At 41.6% G+C, this 18,370-nt stretch overlaps 2 protein-coding genes across 9 annotated transcripts in view; one reads left to right on the top strand and one right to left on the bottom strand.

The window, feature by feature from the left end:
- Positions 1-4,435: 4,435 nt before the first annotated feature.
- Positions 4,436-8,035, bottom strand: si:ch1073-145m9.1. Of its 2 annotated transcripts, XM_034605338.1 has the most exons (8): positions 7,906-8,035; positions 7,152-7,326; positions 7,030-7,116; positions 6,810-6,905; positions 6,075-6,187; positions 4,992-5,115; positions 4,735-4,907; positions 4,436-4,605 (listed from the first exon to the last, which is right to left on the bottom strand). In XM_034605338.1, exons 3-8 carry the CDS (start codon positions 7,073-7,075, stop codon positions 4,540-4,542), a joined length of 618 nt encoding a protein of 205 aa, XP_034461229.1. In that variant the 5' UTR covers positions 7,076-7,116; positions 7,152-7,326; positions 7,906-8,035; the 3' UTR covers positions 4,436-4,539. The 2 variants fall into 2 exon arrangements, with proteins under 2 accessions (XP_034461229.1, XP_034461228.1); XM_034605337.1 differs by lacking the exon at positions 7,906-8,035 and having other exon boundaries at positions 7,152-7,357.
- The window catches only part of usp32 (ubiquitin specific peptidase 32), a 51,185-nt gene continuing 40,787 nt past the window's right edge, over positions 7,973-18,370 (top strand). For all 7 annotated transcript variants that reach the window (XM_034605289.1, XM_034605283.1, XM_034605286.1 and 4 more), the window contains exon 1: positions 7,973-8,141. In XM_034605289.1, coding sequence (XP_034461180.1) covers positions 8,084-8,141 — 58 coding nt within the window. In that variant the 5' untranslated portion in view covers positions 7,973-8,083. The remainder of the gene's footprint in view (positions 8,142-18,370) is intronic.

Genomic DNA, 18,370 nt, shown 5'->3' with positions numbered 1-18,370 from the left:
CCTTCCCTCCTCTCCCTCATCACTTTATCCTCTTTCCTCCACCTTCATCCCAAACCTCACCCCTTCAGCATCTTCTCCCTCCTTCCCTCTCACCCTCATCATCCTCTTCTCCCTCCTTCCCTCACCCCTACCCGCATCCATTCATCCTCTTCTCCCTCCTTCCCCCATCCCTTTATCCTTCTTCCCCTAATCCCTGCCCTCATCAATTCATACCCTTCTCCCTCCTACCCTCATCCTCCTTCCCTACCCTCATCCATTCATCCTCTTCCCTTTATCCTCTTATCCCCCCAACCTCATCCCTTCATCCTCTTCTCCCTCCTTCTCTCCTATCTACCCTCATCCCCTTCTCCCTCCTTCCTCTTCTCCCTTCTTCCCCATCCCTTCATCCTCTTCTCCCTTCTTCCCTCGTCCCTACCCACATCTCTATCTTCCTCTCAATCCATCTCATCCCTTCTTCCTCTTCTCTGTCCTTTGCTCCTCCATATCCATATCCCTTCATCCCCTTCTCCCCCCTTCCCTCAGACTCAGCCTATCAGTCTGCACCTCAACATCCAATACATCATTTCAGTGAAACCTTTAAATGACACATTGTGGTAGCATTGTCTTGCAAGTAAGCAGTTGGGAGATTCAAGATTAGACCATTTGCAGATATGTGTGTTATTGTGGAGCGGGGCTTATTGCAATGGTCAATACATATCTTGTCCTTATGAAGAAAAATTGCAAAAATTAAATGGGGAAAATCTACCCTGAGATACTCGTGCATCGTTAAGATGTGTTCATTCGATCTGTCTCATCCTCTGCTACACTGACTGCGTTTAATCAAAGGTCATTTCTCTACTTGTTGAACTTCAGTCTGGTTTGTTAGGGCTGCTGTGTTTACCCCACTGGCAAGAGACTCCTGCTTCTTCTGTGGTGGAGAAAGATTTCTCTCTGTGCCACCTGCAAAAGTTCGACAAAGCTCCTGTTCCCACTGATTTTGACATGAAGTGTTTACTGTCCATACTGAACCTGAAGTGTCAGTATCTCACCATGATGTCACATTTTCTGTTTGGCCGACAGGAAAAAGAAAAGTACATTTAAGAAGATGGACTCAGACGTGTTTTAAAGCAGTGTTTTAAATGTATTGAGTGTCTTTCCTTTAATATGACCTCGATAAATCAGCTGACTGGTGGAATGTAGGAGACAGGGTCTGACTCGACAACATAGAATTGTCATCAGTGTTATCTGAAAGGGAATGAAATAGTTGTAAGGGCTGGAGGAGGGGTGGCGGGTCAGGGTGGGGGCTGGCTGTGGACGTTGGACAAATGTTAAATAAAGCTGTGATCTCTCCTTTCAGTTCAGATGAGGTGACTGACACCAAATGTGATGAGGGAATGTTTCACTGTTGTCTTGTTACTGCTTCACTGTTAGCTGCAAAAACATTAAAACTTAAAGTGTATCCTTGATCACAAACACCACATGGATCTCTCTTGTATTCACACCTTTAACATCCCAGTGAAACGAAACATGCCCAGAAAAATGTCATTGACAGATTAACATTGATGTACATGTACTAGAAATTACACCATACACGGTCAGTACGGTACGAGTTTGAGTGTCACAGGGATTTTCCATATGGAGTTCTTCCTGTGTGGCTTCATTCCAGCTTCCTTCCTCAGTCCAAAGATAATGCAAGTTAATTGGAGACTCTGAATTGCTTGTACGTGTGAATATAAGTTTGAACGGCTGAGTTGTTTTTATATAAAAGCATTAGAACGACACTTACATCCAGTAAAATAATTGGTTCATGGGCACTGGACCGACAAAACATTTGCCAAAGATCCCATTAAAGGATTGATTTACCAGTGATGTATCAAGCACAAGGCTCTTCCTTAGACTTCTGATGAAGAGCAGAGTCACCATCTTTCATACCCACAATCCATTTTGAACAAATCATATATACCACATATCAAAGCTAAAATAAATATACATGAAATAATTGTTTACAAAATAAACCCTGATGTATAAAATACATTTCACACCAATAGTTGGTGTTCTATAACTAAATGATGCTAAATAGCTGTTATAAATACTAACTATTAGAGGTGCCTTATATGTTAAAATAGTGAGAGTCAGAGTAACACCGTAGATTCAGATGATGTGTACAGAAATATAAGAAGAAAATATATTATAAAGAAAACACAGGACAGAGTGGTTGTTTACATGTCAGCCCTGAGATGAACAGGTCACCTGGTCAGGGTGGATTTTCTGTGGTATACACAATGACAGTGTTCCCACAGGCCCTCAAGTTCTCGAAAATTTGATATTTTAGAAAAACATGAGGCCTTTAACATTTTTCAAAATAAAACCTATACATTTTTTTTATTACCATTAGTTTATATGCTTTGTGCTGCTGTAGGCATACCTCCCACTGTCTAAGTTACACATTGTGTTGTTTTGCTGTGATGTGATGGCAACAGAACACAACATCACATAAGTCTTGACACTTTTAAATCTCTCTCTCATTTTAATTGTTGCCTGTTTGCTTGGATAAATAGTTCTCATTATGACACTTAAAGTAATTAACCTGGATCCATGACTCAGACTTGTGTCATTGAATCTGAGGTAATTAGGTCTGGAACGCCCTTAAAAAGTCATTGAGTGTGATGTGTAAGAAAGTGTGGGAACCCAGTGGTGATCTTACACTTTGCCAACTTCCTTGTATGCTGACCTGTTAAGAGTCTTGTTAATTTTTTACCTTGGACTGTTTTTCATGGCTTTCCCCTTTAGTACCAGTGAAAGGGATAGTTCGCAGAAAAATGAAAATTCACTCATTATCTACTCACCACTATGCCGATGGAGGGGTGGGTGAAGTGTTTGAGTCCACAAAACACTTTTGGAGATTCAGGGGTAAACAGCATTTCAGCCGAATCCGATACAATTGAATTAACTTGTGACTCCTTCTTCAAAAATATATTTCAGGCAAAAAACTGTTACAACACTTCCAATGACTGTCTTTCAGCATTTTAGTACGAATCACCGGCAATGTGAAGCATCACCTACCTGACATTATAGAGAAACAAGAATGTCATAGTATCTCTATGCATTAATGCTCACAGTAACCTCACAGAGACAATTTCAGACTTACTACAAATGGGATTATTGTTAAAAAAGTAAAATAAAGCTCACTTACCACAGATTCATCCATCCATTATCTATATCGCTTATCCTCTTGAGGGTCACGGGGGGAGCTGGAGCCAATCCCAGCTGACATTGGGCGAGACCAGCACAGGTCATGCCAGCCCATCACAGGGCCAACTGGGCACTCACTCTCATATTCACACCTACAGACAATTTAATCAATCTGCATGGTTTGGGATTGTGGGGGGAAGCGATTCAAAATGTGAACCTTCTTGCTGTGAGACAACAGTGCTAACCACCGTGCTGCCCGCCACATATTCAATAAAAGTCAAATCTGTTATTTAAATGTTTTTCTCTTTTCATCCTTTTCGTGTGCAATTTCAAGGTTTGAGCAAATGGTTTTGTGAACATATCAAATATTTACATTTTTCATGAGGTTTTACAGACAGTTTTTTATTGTAAACTTAAGACTAATGAAAAAATAACAATAATGATAAGAATATTGCAGCCTAAAGCAAAAAACAGTCAACAGAACATAACAAAAATAAATCTATATTTCAACTAAAAAACATTATTGGTTCCCAGTATTTCTCATTAATAAGACAATAAATATATCATCATCTAACTGAATGCATCTTTGCATATATAAAGTTAGTAACAGTTTGTAATAGCTCCAGTTAAGATATCGAACACTTCTTTGAGCACTTACAAACAGCCACTTCATGTCTTTTGCAGCAGGTGTACAGTGCACTTTACTTCTACTACAGTATTACACAATCTGAATCCCTTTTATACTGACTTACTGCTTTGTATCGTTATGAGCTATGTGCACACGCAACCTCTCTTTTGTAGTAAGAGTCCTATCACTAACACAAAGTGGTGTGTGTGTACTTGTACTTACATATTTGTGGGGACCCAATTTGAGCATAGACCTTACGGAGGGAGGACATTTATGGAAAGTGAGGATATTTTGGCCGGTCAGTGTTTAGGTACTTTTACACTTTTAACTGACCTGCTGACGTTCCTGTCTCAAAATGTTTCTTTGACTCCTCTTGTTTCTCTGATTGAAGAGTAACTGGACTCTGTGGCACTGTGTTTCCAATAAATAACAGTTCTAAAATTCCTGTATTCATTCGAACAGTTAAACAAGCTGAAGAGGCTTCTTCTCCCTGAGTCTCTCATTGTCCACAGTCTGCATCACACTCTCACATGACAGTGTGGGAGAGGTGAGATTAGCCACACCTTTTATCTCAGCAGAGGATAACCAAAACTCAAAAGTGATCATATTCACCGATACATGTTTTAACCCAAAGTTTTCAGTTAGTAGGGAATGTAATCCTGACCGTTGTTTATCTAAAAGTGATGGAATAACATCAGGGTGTAGACAGGACAGTGAAAGCCGACTCTGCTGAGAGGCTTTCAGTTCTTTTTCTCCTCTGGCTCATCATTGGTGAGATATTCAATGTGTGTCCATATACACCAGATCTGCAGAGAACAGGGACGGGAGTACATCTACAACTTTACCACAGAGCAGCAACTACATGTCTTTCAACATCTGTGTTGTCATGTTACTGATCATCGCAGGGGATTGGGTGTTGAATGCCGAGTTCTTACCTCGGCAGACAGAGCCAGTAGGCGCCCTGCAGCCAGCAGCATGGTCCCCAGGGCCTGGATCCAGAGAGGTAGATATAACCAGTGAGACAGGAAACCCCACTGATACCCATACAGCCACAGAGGGAGGCAGTGCAGCCCGCTCACCACCCATGTGCCCAGTGGTGTCCGGAACCCTAACAGCACATAAATTCAAATGAACTCACACAATCTGGGATTAGACCTGATCTGCACATTTATTTACAGCGGCAGAGTGTTACCGTTTGCCATGACGACCTGTATGAACCGAGGGCTGCTGGTGAAGCTGTTCTTCCAGTTGTCACCTCTGGGATTGTGGTTACACACAAACACACACCACTCCAGTGCAGACACCAGCCAACCCCACTAGACAACAACACACACGACAACAGACAAACATTATAAATTACAGAACAATGCCTGTACATTATGTCTTGCACCAATGTCACACATGAAGTTTTTATGTCTTTGTCTTGCTTCAAATACAGAACAGTACAAGTGTTTGAGTGAGTTCTCAGTGTGATGTCACAAAGAGCAAAATGCCTATTATAGAACCATAGTAATGTTTTTACCACAATCATATATAAATTTACCATTTGCCATTAAAAAACAAACAGTCCAAAAAAGAACAAATGTATATTTACATCTGTTTTCACTTACTAATCTTTTCTTTTTTTTTTTTTCCTCCATAACATCACTCACATTTTTCCTTCTACATCCTAAGAGAACTTCAGTCACACTATTTAAAACCTGAGACACTTGTGAGAGACAGATGAATCAAATGCAGCAGAGGCTGAAGTATCCTGACAGTCAATCAATAATGGACCAAGCTCCAAAACCACAGAATCATACACCTTGCAAACAGCAACCAGTTATCATCTTTCCTTGTGTCATAAGGGACAGATTGTAGAGATAGGAGTGATTCTCGTGTCAGTCTCCGTTTTTATGAAGGCTTGTGGAAGAGATGTTACTGGATAATACTGAGCATGATTCATATTGTAGCTGACTATTTGGAGCCAGAGTCTGAGCAGTAGCAATTGGGGGATGGAATTTGTTTAAAATGTAAAGTGTTAAACATGAAAAACATTGGCTCTGTCCTTTAATCAACTTTTAGGAGTTTAAAAGAAAAAAGGGGAATTCCTTACAAAAGATGCGGGAAAAAATGTGTTTTGTGTTTGTCATTCTGAATGAAAGGGCTCACGTGTGTGTGTGTGTGTGTACATTTTGTATCTAAAAGATACTCATTTAAAGGATTTCAAGTGAACACCTGGTGTGAATGTGTGTGTACAGCACTGTGTGTGTTGCATGTTCTGCAGTCACCAGACCTCAAACAGCAGGCCCCACAGCATGCCTCTCCCCAGATTGTCCACCACTACGTCCAGCCAGGCCCCGAACCTGGAGCTCTGGCCCAGCCTCCTCGCCAGCCACCCATCCACTCCTGCACAGAACACATCATGACACACTAGAGACAGATGACTCTGAAAATACCCAATAGTGAAAATAATTGTATCCTGTTACATTGTTTTCTGAAGACGGATGCCGTATCTGTTCTTATTTGAGTATGTCAGAACAACTCTGTGTCATTGTAGCACTTTTAAATATTCAATTACAGGGGCCCTTCTTTCCAAAAACACATCCGTCCCTACATGAGCTTTTGTGGTTATTTTTTCCATCAGGTACACACTCTTTATTGTCTCCTGCCATTGCTGTAATGGCGGGTGGCAGATAGAGAAATCATTTTCCTAGCAGGCAACAAATGAATATGCTAAATATATTTCTTTATTTTTCCAAGTAGTGTCAGGGGACACTCCATTGATATAATACAGCACTAAATTAATATATAAAAATAATTTCCCTCTGAATGAAGTGGATCTTTTATATGTTGTGATAGGATTGGTTGTTTTATGTCCGATGCACCAACCACACCAAGTCAATTTCCTGTATGTGAAAATATACTTGGCAATTAAAAATAATTCTGATTCTGATGCACCACGACTTGCAGGTGAGACAAACAAAAGTTGGAGCTACACGTCAAACGAGGTAAACCCATGCTACATTACCATCAAGTGCTATGAAGACTGAGTAAAGAGGGACGAAGGCTGCTGGTGTCTCAGAGGCAGCCCATGCAGCAAACACGAGGCCAATCCTGATGTATCCTGGAAGAGACAGACACACAAGAACAACCAAGACAAATCACCCGCATCGCTGTCCATAGAAACAGCTGCAGTGATATCCACAAACAGAAAGCACTTCCTTATAATCCAACCATGTGTTCCCCACCAATAATATTGGGCCAGTACAGCAAAACGTGGAGTCCCGTCTCCATTCAGCAGCCCGCCCATGCAAATCCACGTCTGTAGCTTTCAACTCCAGCACAACAAATCCACGTCTGTAGCTTTCAACTCCAGCACAACAAACCCACGGATGTGTCCCACGAGCTGCTCCACTCAGATGTTGCTGCTTTTACTGTGACGAGCCGCGGCCGTGGGCGCTTGTCATGTTCGTCACAGCCGCTGGGCGACGCCTATAGGCTGCGGTGCCGTGTGTCCCGCTCACAGCGCGCCCCGCCGAACTCCACTGTAAAAACCGAGACATTTAACGACACGGCGTCGGGGTATGTAGCACCGAACACGTGGCTGCCTTCGGTGCGAGGAGACGCCACAGTGAAAGAAGCTGTTGACGGTGTGTTATAGTGAAGCGTTAGTTTCCCAACCGCGGCCGTGAACATCCGCTAAGTGGTGTTCTGAGAGGAGAGTCAGCCCACATTAAACCGGTGCTTTTTTGAACGGAGGCCGGCGCAATGCCTCGATGTAAACACGAGGAGGCAAATGAAGCCCCGTGATAAAATACGACTCTACGCGAACACATGAATTACATTACAGTTGAATATACAATAAAGGCGTCACAATCAAACTATAAAGCGGTGTTACAGTTATGGAGCAGTAGCGGATCAGCCACCAGATGGCGCCACTCACACTCCTGTAAATACTATCTGCACACACATTAGCAGCTCGGTGTGACTGCGCGTTATGAATCCAAATGTCTGTTTATAGTTTGCAAAAACAAACATAGAGGTAAACACTGTGGAGCAGAGGACGTGAAAACAACCCTCGGTGTCCGTCACTCCTCTGGTTTAGACGGAGCGGATCAACTGACCTGTGGAGTCCGATCATGTGACAGAGTGGAGGCGTCGCTGAAAACATTCACCCCTTCACCACACACACACACACACACACACCACCAGGAACCGATTTCACAATAAATGGATAAGGAGACAAACACCCCGAGCCAACTCAACACCTCTCTCCTCAGGTCGCAGTGAAATGAGGGGAGCATGGGGGCCAAAGAGTCGAGGATAGGGTTCCTGTCGTATGACGAGGCCGTCAAGAGAGGTAAGCCGCAAAGCAACAGACTAAATCCACCTCAGTGGCGCTAGCTTAGCCGAGAGCTACCAGGCTAACCTGGTACATATGAGGAGCACGTCCGGACCACGCACTGGGGTCTAGCGATTTAAGTGGCCGCAGTGATTGTACAGGATGGACCCTCGTCAGAAAATAACACACGTCCTTTGCGACATCGCTCACATCCATGGTTGTATTCGGCATAGACGCATAACGGAAAGCTGTCTGGGTTTTAATTATGCCTTAAGGTTAACTTAAGCTAAGCCTGTGTTTTCAGCCGTAGCCTTCGCCTCAAAAATACACCAAGCAGGGCAGCAGCGAGGATCGTTTCCCAGTAAATAAAGCTGAATTAAATGGTCGTTAAAGTCTATTTATGGTTTAATTTCACTTCGAAACGATGCATTCTTCAAATGAGCATCGATACAACACTGGCTGTCATTTGTGACGTCCGAGCCGTTCCCTTTCAGCAGCGTCGCGTTAAATTGACAGCTTTTTGAACGGTGTTTGGTGTGACGCTGTCACTTTGCTGTGGGGCCCGGGAGGGAACGGGCATGGCACTATTTCATCCAGACACTTTGGCAGACAGACCGTGGATGTGGGCGAACTTTCCTGTCCGACAGCCCAGTGTGTCTATTAGCTTTTATCCCAAACGGCTAGCTTAATGTCTGTGCTGCTGCTAGCTCCCCCCCCGTCTGTTAGCTGCTCGCTACAGCTAAGTTCACAGGGGGAAATGCTTCCAGACGGTTTCTTTTTATTTAGTGTCCGGATCACGCCCGTGGACTGTCTGCTTGCTCGAACACTAGCTCGCGGTGTAGTCCGGTGCGTTTGGCGGAACAACAAACAGATGGGCTTTGCATTGCTGCCGCTACACTGGCTGTTTTTAAACCGAGCGAGTCCTCGTTTGATCTCTGACAACATGGAGCAGTGACTCCAGGCCTGTATCCCCCGCACCGTCCTCCACTGGGCTCCTTCTCACACAGACCCATATGTGCTTCTGCTGAGGTTTCCTCCTGCCATTGCAGGCTGTATGCAGGTGTACGTCTACATTCACCCAAGCTGTGTTGCAGCTCGTGCACAGTCCCAGTGTTGGTGCACTTATGCAAGATGTGGGGGAGCATTCATCAGGAAGCACATAGCAGGTCTTATCCCTGATGGCATTCTTGCTGCACTTTACTCCCCCAGTTGGCAAAAGCTGACCTTTGTCAGGTTGGATTCCAGGCATTGAGAGGCTGTTACACATTCATCCAGGAAACTGTCATATCTTTACCAGGGTCATACAGGGAAGTCAGTCTAGTCTGTTCCTTGTGTTCATATTTAACTTCATGACTATGGCCTTTGACTGATGTTAACTTAAAGGGATAGTTCACCCAAAAATGAAAATTCCCTCATTATCTACTCACCACTATGCCGATGGAGGGGTGGGTGAAAGTGTTTGAGTCCACAAAACACTTCTGGAGTCTCAGGGGTAAACAGTGTTGCAGCCAAATCCAATACAATAGAAGTAACTGGGACCACTTCTTGAAATAATGCCTCCTCACTGCTCCTGCGGTGTCACCCAAGTGTCCAAAAGCCCCACCATTGATATAACACTTGAAATGGTGTAATTTACACCATGTTTTTAGCCTAAATGTCCGCTGTTATCCTCAGCCCAGAGCCGACTGTGGTCTCCCAGTTACTTCAATTGAATTGGATATGCCTGCAATGCTGTTTACCCCTAAACTCCAAAAGTGTTTTGTGGACTCAAACACTTCCCTTCTAACTGCAACATGACAGAACTGCTAGTTTACACCTATAATAAAACCATTATATTTGTAAAATGGGGAGATGTTGAGATATTCCTGTTTCCCAGACTCAAAGCACAGTAGCTTATCAAAGTAGCTGATGCTCAAATATTCTTGAACCTTTTATCAGTGCTGTATAAGCTTGTGCATTACAAGTGTGATGCATTCAGATAAAGATTCTATTGCAATGGATAAGAAATAAGGAAGTGCTGTCACTGTGAATTAATATAGAACAACAATGTGGCTGCTTGATACACATGGTGTATTTATGAATAATGTTAACCACTGTAGACGTAAAAGGAACTTTAACTTTAAAACAAAGTTTCCATGTAGAGCAGAGATTGAACAGACACATGTGAAGAACCAAAATAGTAGGCGGACAACATGGTCCACTACAGCCTGATAGGGATTCTCAGAATCCATGTTTTCAGAGGTGCAGTGCTCTCTCTTTTTTCTACAGAGTGTGTTGAAGGGGATACATGTGAGTTTTTGCAATTGTTACATAACCAATGTTAGCGTTAACAGCTTTAATAACTTAGCAGTCTAGAAGATGCGATCGCATCACCATCACCTGCTCTCAGTAGGAAACCACGTTCGGCGGCAGAGAAAACTCAAAAACAGTTGGTCACCAGTGTGCAACCTAAGCATATATGTAGGGATGAAATGATTACCCGGCTTCATGGTATACCGTGGTAAAATTCCTGACGGTTTTTGTACAGTTTAGTCTTTAATTAACGTGATGATTTGGTTGATACTGTCCACCATCAACCCAGTCAGCAAGTCTCCAAGGTGCAGGAGCAGCAAGCCCAGCATTTGTCGTGTGTTGTAAAAACATGTTGGAGGAGCAGCAGGCAGATGGGGGCTGTAACAGACGGAGTACTGTTAGTTATCTCTGGCCTTAGCTAACAAATGCTAACATCTACTGTCGCCACATTGCATGCGAATGCTGATATTTTGTCCCTGCTTTGGAGCCGACGTCTGCACTCAACGTAACAAGTTGTCGCTCTTCGATAAATCAGGAAAATATTATCCAAATTTCACATATATGAAAAATCTTTTGAAGATATAAAATAGCCTAAAGAGAGAGGTCATCTGGAGTCAAAACATTCAAAAAAATAGGTCACTTGTAGGGGTAATTGGACTGTAAAACCTGTATGAAACTAAGTATATGTAATTAAGTCATCAATTTTAATTATTTCTGTCTTTAATTTTCCATCATAAGGATCAGGGTTTCTTTTTGATTGAACGACAAGCTCTTGAAGTCCTTAGTTTTTTTATTTCATAGCCGTGGTTAGCTGATCATGCTCATTGTGTGCTTCAGTGTACAAAATGGATGGGATAAAAACAGGATTTCTCATGAATGAAGATAAATCCCATATAGCTATTGTGAAATTGTCCAGAAGGAGGGTGTGATCCTGTGTTAAGTAACATCAAGGGTAATGTTTGAAGTGAAAGAATACCTGCTAAAACAGCAGTGACTTTAAATCCTTGCAACAAACAATACCTCATAATGTTCAATTACCAGAACTCCTGTCTGACCTTGTCAGGAGTCTTGCCAAACCTCAGAGGTAATTCTTAAGCCATAATTTGTTTAGCTTTTGTGTTGCAGTAATTTTTTTGTGACACATGGGAATCCATCTTCCACATGAACATGTTCGTAAATATATGGTAAAAATGTCGGATGGATGTGATCGACACGTTTATGTGACAATAGCTGTGTCCTAATTCGGTGGCCGCATCGTTCAGAGGCTGCTTTTGAAGACGATTGTATCACAGTAGTGCAACTCGGCTGTCCCATTTCAATAACGAGAAACAAAGGATTCAGTGGGTGGATTCACCTGGGGCCATCTTAGCCTAGGATTTATTTATCATTGGTGAAGAAGCTAACAAGCTAGCTATGCTGGTAGGCAAGCTGCACTAGGCACAGTTACTCAAAGTAGGCAATGATGCAATAGTGAGCCTGAGACAAGCTGGCGACGCAAATAGGAGACCAGACGGTTTATTTTGGTTCAGCCTTCACAATCTACTTGAACTACGAATTCTACAGTTCAAGTAGACTGAGTCCTCTAAAGGACGCAGTCCCTGAATGGTGACATCTAACCTCATCGACCTATCTTTTGTTGTGCGATAAAGTCCAATGGAAAATTATAAACCTGTTTGTATGGGCAGGGCTGTGGAGGACATATTGAAACAGGTTGTATATTCTGTGCGTTCATGAATGAAGTTCCTGACTAAAGTTTTTTTAATAATTATTTTTTCCCGGAAATTCCCTGGAGTACCTTCACGGGCCATTTGACCCTTTTGTGGTTGACTGCCGCTTTATAGTTGAGTAATACAAGCACCATGGTCATCTGTCTAATGGCACAGCCTTACAGTCACCTGAGTAACTACATAGTCTCATTCTGGTTGACGTCAGCAGGCCTTATCAGCCTGCATGATAGACCCCTGCTTTGCATTCTTACCTTGTATTCCGTAGACGTGAATGTAGATTTGTTTACTGCTCCCACAAAGGCTTCCAGTGTGGTGTTTGCTTTGGAAACATAGGCAGGTTATTGTTAAATTGTTGTAATTTGCATGATAGCGTATCAAGTTATCAGAGCGTATCAGAGCTGCAGGATATGGTGAAAAGGTCTTTCAGTATTTTTAATTTATTTATTACCTAGACTTTTTCATACAATTTCTCATAATAACATAAACGATTTCTAACTCAGTGTTTTACACCATTCCTTCATTGTAGAGCTGTGTGCAGTACTCGTTAACCTGCTGTCACTATCTTTCTTTCTCTCACACAAACGCATTGACCTGTATGTTGTAGTGAGACTGGCCATCAGAAGCATCGGGAGAAATCCTGTTGCGATGGTGGGCTCTCACAACATCCAGTATTTAAAATCCTTGGCAGACAAGCTCGTCCTAACACGGGTAGTTTCCCCTTCAGCTCTGCATGGTCTGCACGAGCATACAGTTCTCAGCAGGCAGACAGACCTGACCTCTCTGTGCCCTCTCTGTCAGTTGTACATGAGATTGGACTATGTATGTGATCACTGTACAATTGCATCAACCAACCCTCATTGGGCTGCGTACACCAAACTCATTTCTGATTTTAAATCAGGCAATTCCATTTAGTACAAGAACCCAATTCAAGGTCATGTTACTGAAGCCCCATGAGAAGTCCATGATGTGTGCACATGGAAAGTATTTGTCTCAGATTTGTTTAAATGTTAAACTTATGTTCAACCACTGAAAGTCTTAAGATTTGTTGTCCTTTGGTGTGACAAACTACTGTAAACATCCCATTTTTAACATCTTTCTGTTGTGGTTGTACACAGAATGGAAGAATTTGGGACAGTAATGCTATAACGATAATAGAACACAGTGTGTGGCACACAGTTCTAACAACAATAAGATACGATAATTATGATAAGATAAATAATCCTTTTATTAGTCCCACAATGGGTAAATTTGATGTGTTGCAGCAGCAAAAAGTACAAAAAACAGACATCAGTAGAAGTAATAATAAGTCAACAGTCAATAAAAATGCAAGGAGATGTATATAAATATAATTGAAATAATATATATACAACCTAAGCAGAATATATAGACTGTGAGCTGAGTATATACAGTGTATTGGATTGCACATGAGCCATTGAATTGCACAGACAGAAATGAGTAATCGCAAAGTGAAATGAATTGAACCTGTTTTTATAGTGCAGTCCCAGAATTGGTGCATGTGGTCGAAACACAGACGGGCACACAAACCTTACCACCAGCCTTTAATAAAGCAAAGTAGCTCTAACCCACACCTCCATCTTGTTTCATTGATTAAACTCCAGGTTTATTCACTCCTGTCTTGAATTAACTTAATCTTATTACTTAATGTGGATCATTTGTTAACAACTGTAACTTAGAGGAATTTCTGACCATATTACTAATACATATACTAATTTACACATAATTATAGGTACTTCCTAATGGTTCTTTAACATTTTCTTTGCAACTTTTGTGGGGAAAAAAGCCAATTGTAGTTTCCCAGAGTCCACAGTTAAATCTTCAGATGACCAATTTTTTGTGACAGACTCCCAAAAGCATGAGCAAGTCATGCCAATGTGACAATGAACCAGCATGAACATTCCAATGAACCTTAAACTGAAGCAGCTAAATGGCATTCAGTTGTCATTCATTTAATGTTTTTATACCATTAAACAGCAGCCCCATGCTCAGTGTTTTGTATCAGGTCTATGTATCCGCCTGCTGGTGTTTCTGTTGACAGTTCACCATGACTAAAAGGTCACCGGGGATCATGTGAGTTCAGTATTGTCATGCTGCTGCAGAAGCCTTTGTGTTTGCTGCCGGGGTTATTTCAGTCGTGCTGCTAGCAGTGGGCCAGCTAGGCCCAGCTTATTTCATAGGACAGCAAATATTGAGTCACAGCAGAAGGCTGTGCCACTTGCTGCTTTTTTGTCATGATAACTTAGTGGAGTAGTGGTGACACCAACAATCTGTATGTGTGTGCGTGCGTTTGTGTGCATGCATGCACAGGTTTTTTGCAACACAGGTATGTGTATATTGGAGAAGCAAAGAGAGAAATGTTATGTTCAAGTCTATTTCTGAAATGTGTGAGTGTGTATGACATTATAGAATGTGTGGTTGGGGGAGGGGCATCAGAACTATTGTTTACTGTGAATTGAATGGTAACTACTGCAGTTAATGCAGCCCAGTGTCCACCCATTGCATCACAGCATGACAATACACAAAGTGTTCCCATTAATCTGGAATCCTTTTGTTTTCTTCACCATTTAATTGTAACAACTTTGCTATTATCTGCCTGTGCTGTTTAGTCATCACGTTAGCGTTATAGAACAATACTTGACTCTAATTCACAAACTAGATTTCTCAGAGGCCACACTGTGACACATTGCTGTCTAACTCTTGTGTAAGAAGAAATAAGAGCCAGCAGTGATTGTTACTGGACTTAATGAGTTTGAAAGTATCTTTATGGTAACTTTTAATGAGTCCTAATAAGAACAGTAAGTATATGACACTTTTCCACTTAATCAATTCTTTTCATTAATTCTTAAAAAATCTGAAAGCAGCTTTAGTGAGGTGCCGGTCAAGGTTTTCAGCAGATTTTGTAGACAGATCCTCGACACAGTTCTGTCTCTGATCTCTGCAGGAAGCTCCTTCAACCTCAGCTGTGAGATCTCAATGCAGACAGGTGTTGTGTGTCTTTCCACTTCAGTCATGGTGTAGAAACAGCTCAGTGATAATCAAGAGAAAAAAGAGGATCGTGAGTTAAATGTCAAGTGTAAAAGCAAAAATATCTGAATACTCTGGGTTTCTTCTCCTTATTAAATAAATGTCCAATATTGCAGAAGCTACTTGATTCAAGAACACACTGATGTTTGCTCTAATTGTGATTTTAATAATATCAACTATCTGCTATTTGCTCCAACCATGCACCATGATGAGCTGAATGTGGTTAAGGGTTACAATACCAGTGCCGAAACCTTGACTTTTAAACAGTTTTCTGACCAATACCAGTTCTTCAGCTTTATGCGCATACATTACTTACACACTATGTTTATCTATATATGTGTATATAAAACTTAGTAATAGAGTTGCTTCATTCTAGAGATGACCCCAATCCTAACCCTATCCCCCTTTATTTTAACTGCCCTAAACAGAGCATGAGGCAATTCTTAATTACAAGAAAGCAACAATACAAAAACATTCTCATGAATGTATTTCTCTGCTTTGAAAGAAAATAATATCAGACTGTACACTCTATTGTCCTTCAGGGGTAGTGCTCTCTGAAAGTAGGTCTGTGAGATCATGGTCAGGGTGAAGGAAACATGTAGCTACCAGTCTTGTGAAATATGCAACAAGCACTATTCATAAGACCAAATTCTGACAGAGACTTGTTACGCAGGCAGGTTTTGCATCGAGTGAGTGAGTTAATAGCTAAGAAGCTTAAAACCAAGTCCGTCGTCACTTATGTCTCTGAGCAGAAAGGAATGTTTGTGACAGTAGTGAGCTATGGGCTTTTTGTCAAGGAAAACTGAGTGATGCTAACTTCTGGGTTGGCCTACAGAAATGTATCATCTAGATTTAGTGTCTTACAATCAATCTCTCAAATTTTCCAAATTAAAGCTTGGTATCTTCTTAGTATTGTTTATGTACTCTGAGTAGACATTTTGACATTCACATTTTCTATATGTAAGTTTTTGCATTGACAGCTTACTTACCTCTCCAGCAGCAGTAGTTGTCTCCAGGTGGAAGCCACACCAATGTTAATATTTGTTTGGCCTTTATATCCATCACCTCTATGCTTATATATGCTAATCAGCTAGTCCCAGTTAGTGGTATAGTGTAGCGTCCAGTCTGCTCTGAAGAGGTCTATTCAGAGGACGTGGTATCACTTCTTGTCTTGTAAAAGTAATGATGGGATGAAACCATCACCGTAGACTGACAAGAGACTATGTTGATCAAAATTTTAATGTTAAAGATGGTTTTCTCCAGAAACTACACAGCAAAGATGAATATATGCTTTTTTGTTCTCTAAAATAAAAGACTCAATGCATAGGTAAGGAGTAACAGGCGGCTTGTCTGGTTTGGCAGAAAGTTTTGTGTTTCTTATCATGTGAATAAAGTTCAGTTCTACCTTGTAGCTGATTTACACATGACACCTGCTGACATGGGTTCATACTCCATTATCACACAGGTACACATATTTACACCTGGAAGTTGTCCACTGAAATCACAGTGTGGTCTGATCGCTGCTGAGGACTGAAGCAGTCAGGGGCTTGTGGGTCTCACTTAAAGGCACGTCAGTTTTTGTAAAGATGGAGGCAAATGCTCTTCTTTCCCTTTCCTTCCATTCAGATTTATACAAGTCACCAGTTTTGTGTGGGGTTGTTTGCCCCTGCTACCCAAGTGTTGCTACAGTGTTCAGAAAATGCACTGAACTCTTGAGGGTCCACATTTCATATTAAAAACCTGTTAATTGGGAACAGCTAATCCAATTGGTCAAAAAGTAGTGAGAAATACCTTGTTTTTGGGCGAGTGGTTAACATAAGGACAAGGTAAGGGGTTGTGTGTGTGTGTGTGTGTGTGTGTGTGTGTGTGTGTGTGTGTGTGTGTGTGTGTGTGTGTGTGTGTGTGTGTGTGTGTGTGTGTGTGTGTGTGTGTGTGTGTGTGTGTGTGTGTGTGTGTGTGTGTGTGTGTGTTCTCATGGAATTGTGGTCCTGCAGCAGAACTGCGACAGAAGTGGTTTAATTTACTCTTCACCGTGCTCAATAAAGTGTAAGATGGGTTGGATAGGATTATTCCACAAAGGTTTAATACAGCTTGGAACCAACAGCAGCAACAGAGGCATGGTCTACCTGCAAAGTCCATTTAATTGCCCTCTTTTGAAACAAAGCAGCTTGCAGATGCTCACTGTCACACTCACTGCATGCAGTTATCCTTAATTACAACTGCAGGTTTTTTGTTTTTGCCATTTCTTGAGTAGTTAGTCATAGAGCTGCTCATCAGGAAACAGTTTCTGTGTTTAAATTGTGCTGAGGGTGGGCAGGGGGCATCTTGGACAGCTGCTCTACATGGAGCAGTGTGTTAACATAAAAAAAGGAATTCATATTTTTGCTTATCTTCCTGTTACTTATGTCAGGATATCGTGATGATGCATTATTATTTGGGTTATTTTTTTCACTCCCACATCAACCAAAATGATCCCGGACACAGAGTGCATCACCAATAGGTTCTGGATTTTGTCTTATTCTTTTGCGCTGCAGACTGTTCTATACCAAGAGCATACTCACGACTAAGCTGCTCTGCCTTGGTTTAAAATGCTCCTTTTGACTTTGGCTGTGACCTTTCTAATTTGTTTATCAGTTCTTTTTTTCTCACGGGGAATAATTCCCTCTCACTTCCTTCTCTGCAGCCATGTAAGCAATTCCCTCTCTCCTATTTATACAAGTGTTTAATAAGCACATTCTCATCAGTCTTCATAAAGCTGAAGTTGAACTATGTCGGACTTGGGCTTTGTAGAGAAAGCCGAATCCTAAGAAGTCATGCAAATCATAACAACACAAATGTGATAATTGATGTGAAATGACTTTAGGAATGCATTGTGCTTTTTTAGTACAACATAGATAGGCTGTCATGTGTAGTCTGTCACCAGGACTGATCGTTCTCTGGTCCTGCTGTCAGCAGCATGCCTTACCAGATGCAAAAACAAAACCATACAATATCATCTGTACATTAAATGATTCCATTAAATTTACAGTTTAAGATGTTGCAAAATTGCTTGTTTACTTTCTTACCAAGACCTGGTTGATCTGCAGGGGGAGGTTGGATTAAAGACAACCCATATTTCAATCATATTTTATTTGTATAGCCCATATTCACCAATCACAATTTGTCTCATAGGGGGTGACATCCTCT

The sequence above is a fragment of the Hippoglossus hippoglossus genome, chromosome 13, assembly GCF_009819705.1.
Source record: "Hippoglossus hippoglossus isolate fHipHip1 chromosome 13, fHipHip1.pri, whole genome shotgun sequence".
NCBI classification, from domain to species: Eukaryota; Metazoa; Chordata; class Actinopteri; order Pleuronectiformes; family Pleuronectidae; genus Hippoglossus; species Hippoglossus hippoglossus.
The sequence above is the reverse complement of the archived record's forward strand: the minus strand, read 5'-3'. Positions and strand labels throughout refer to the sequence as shown.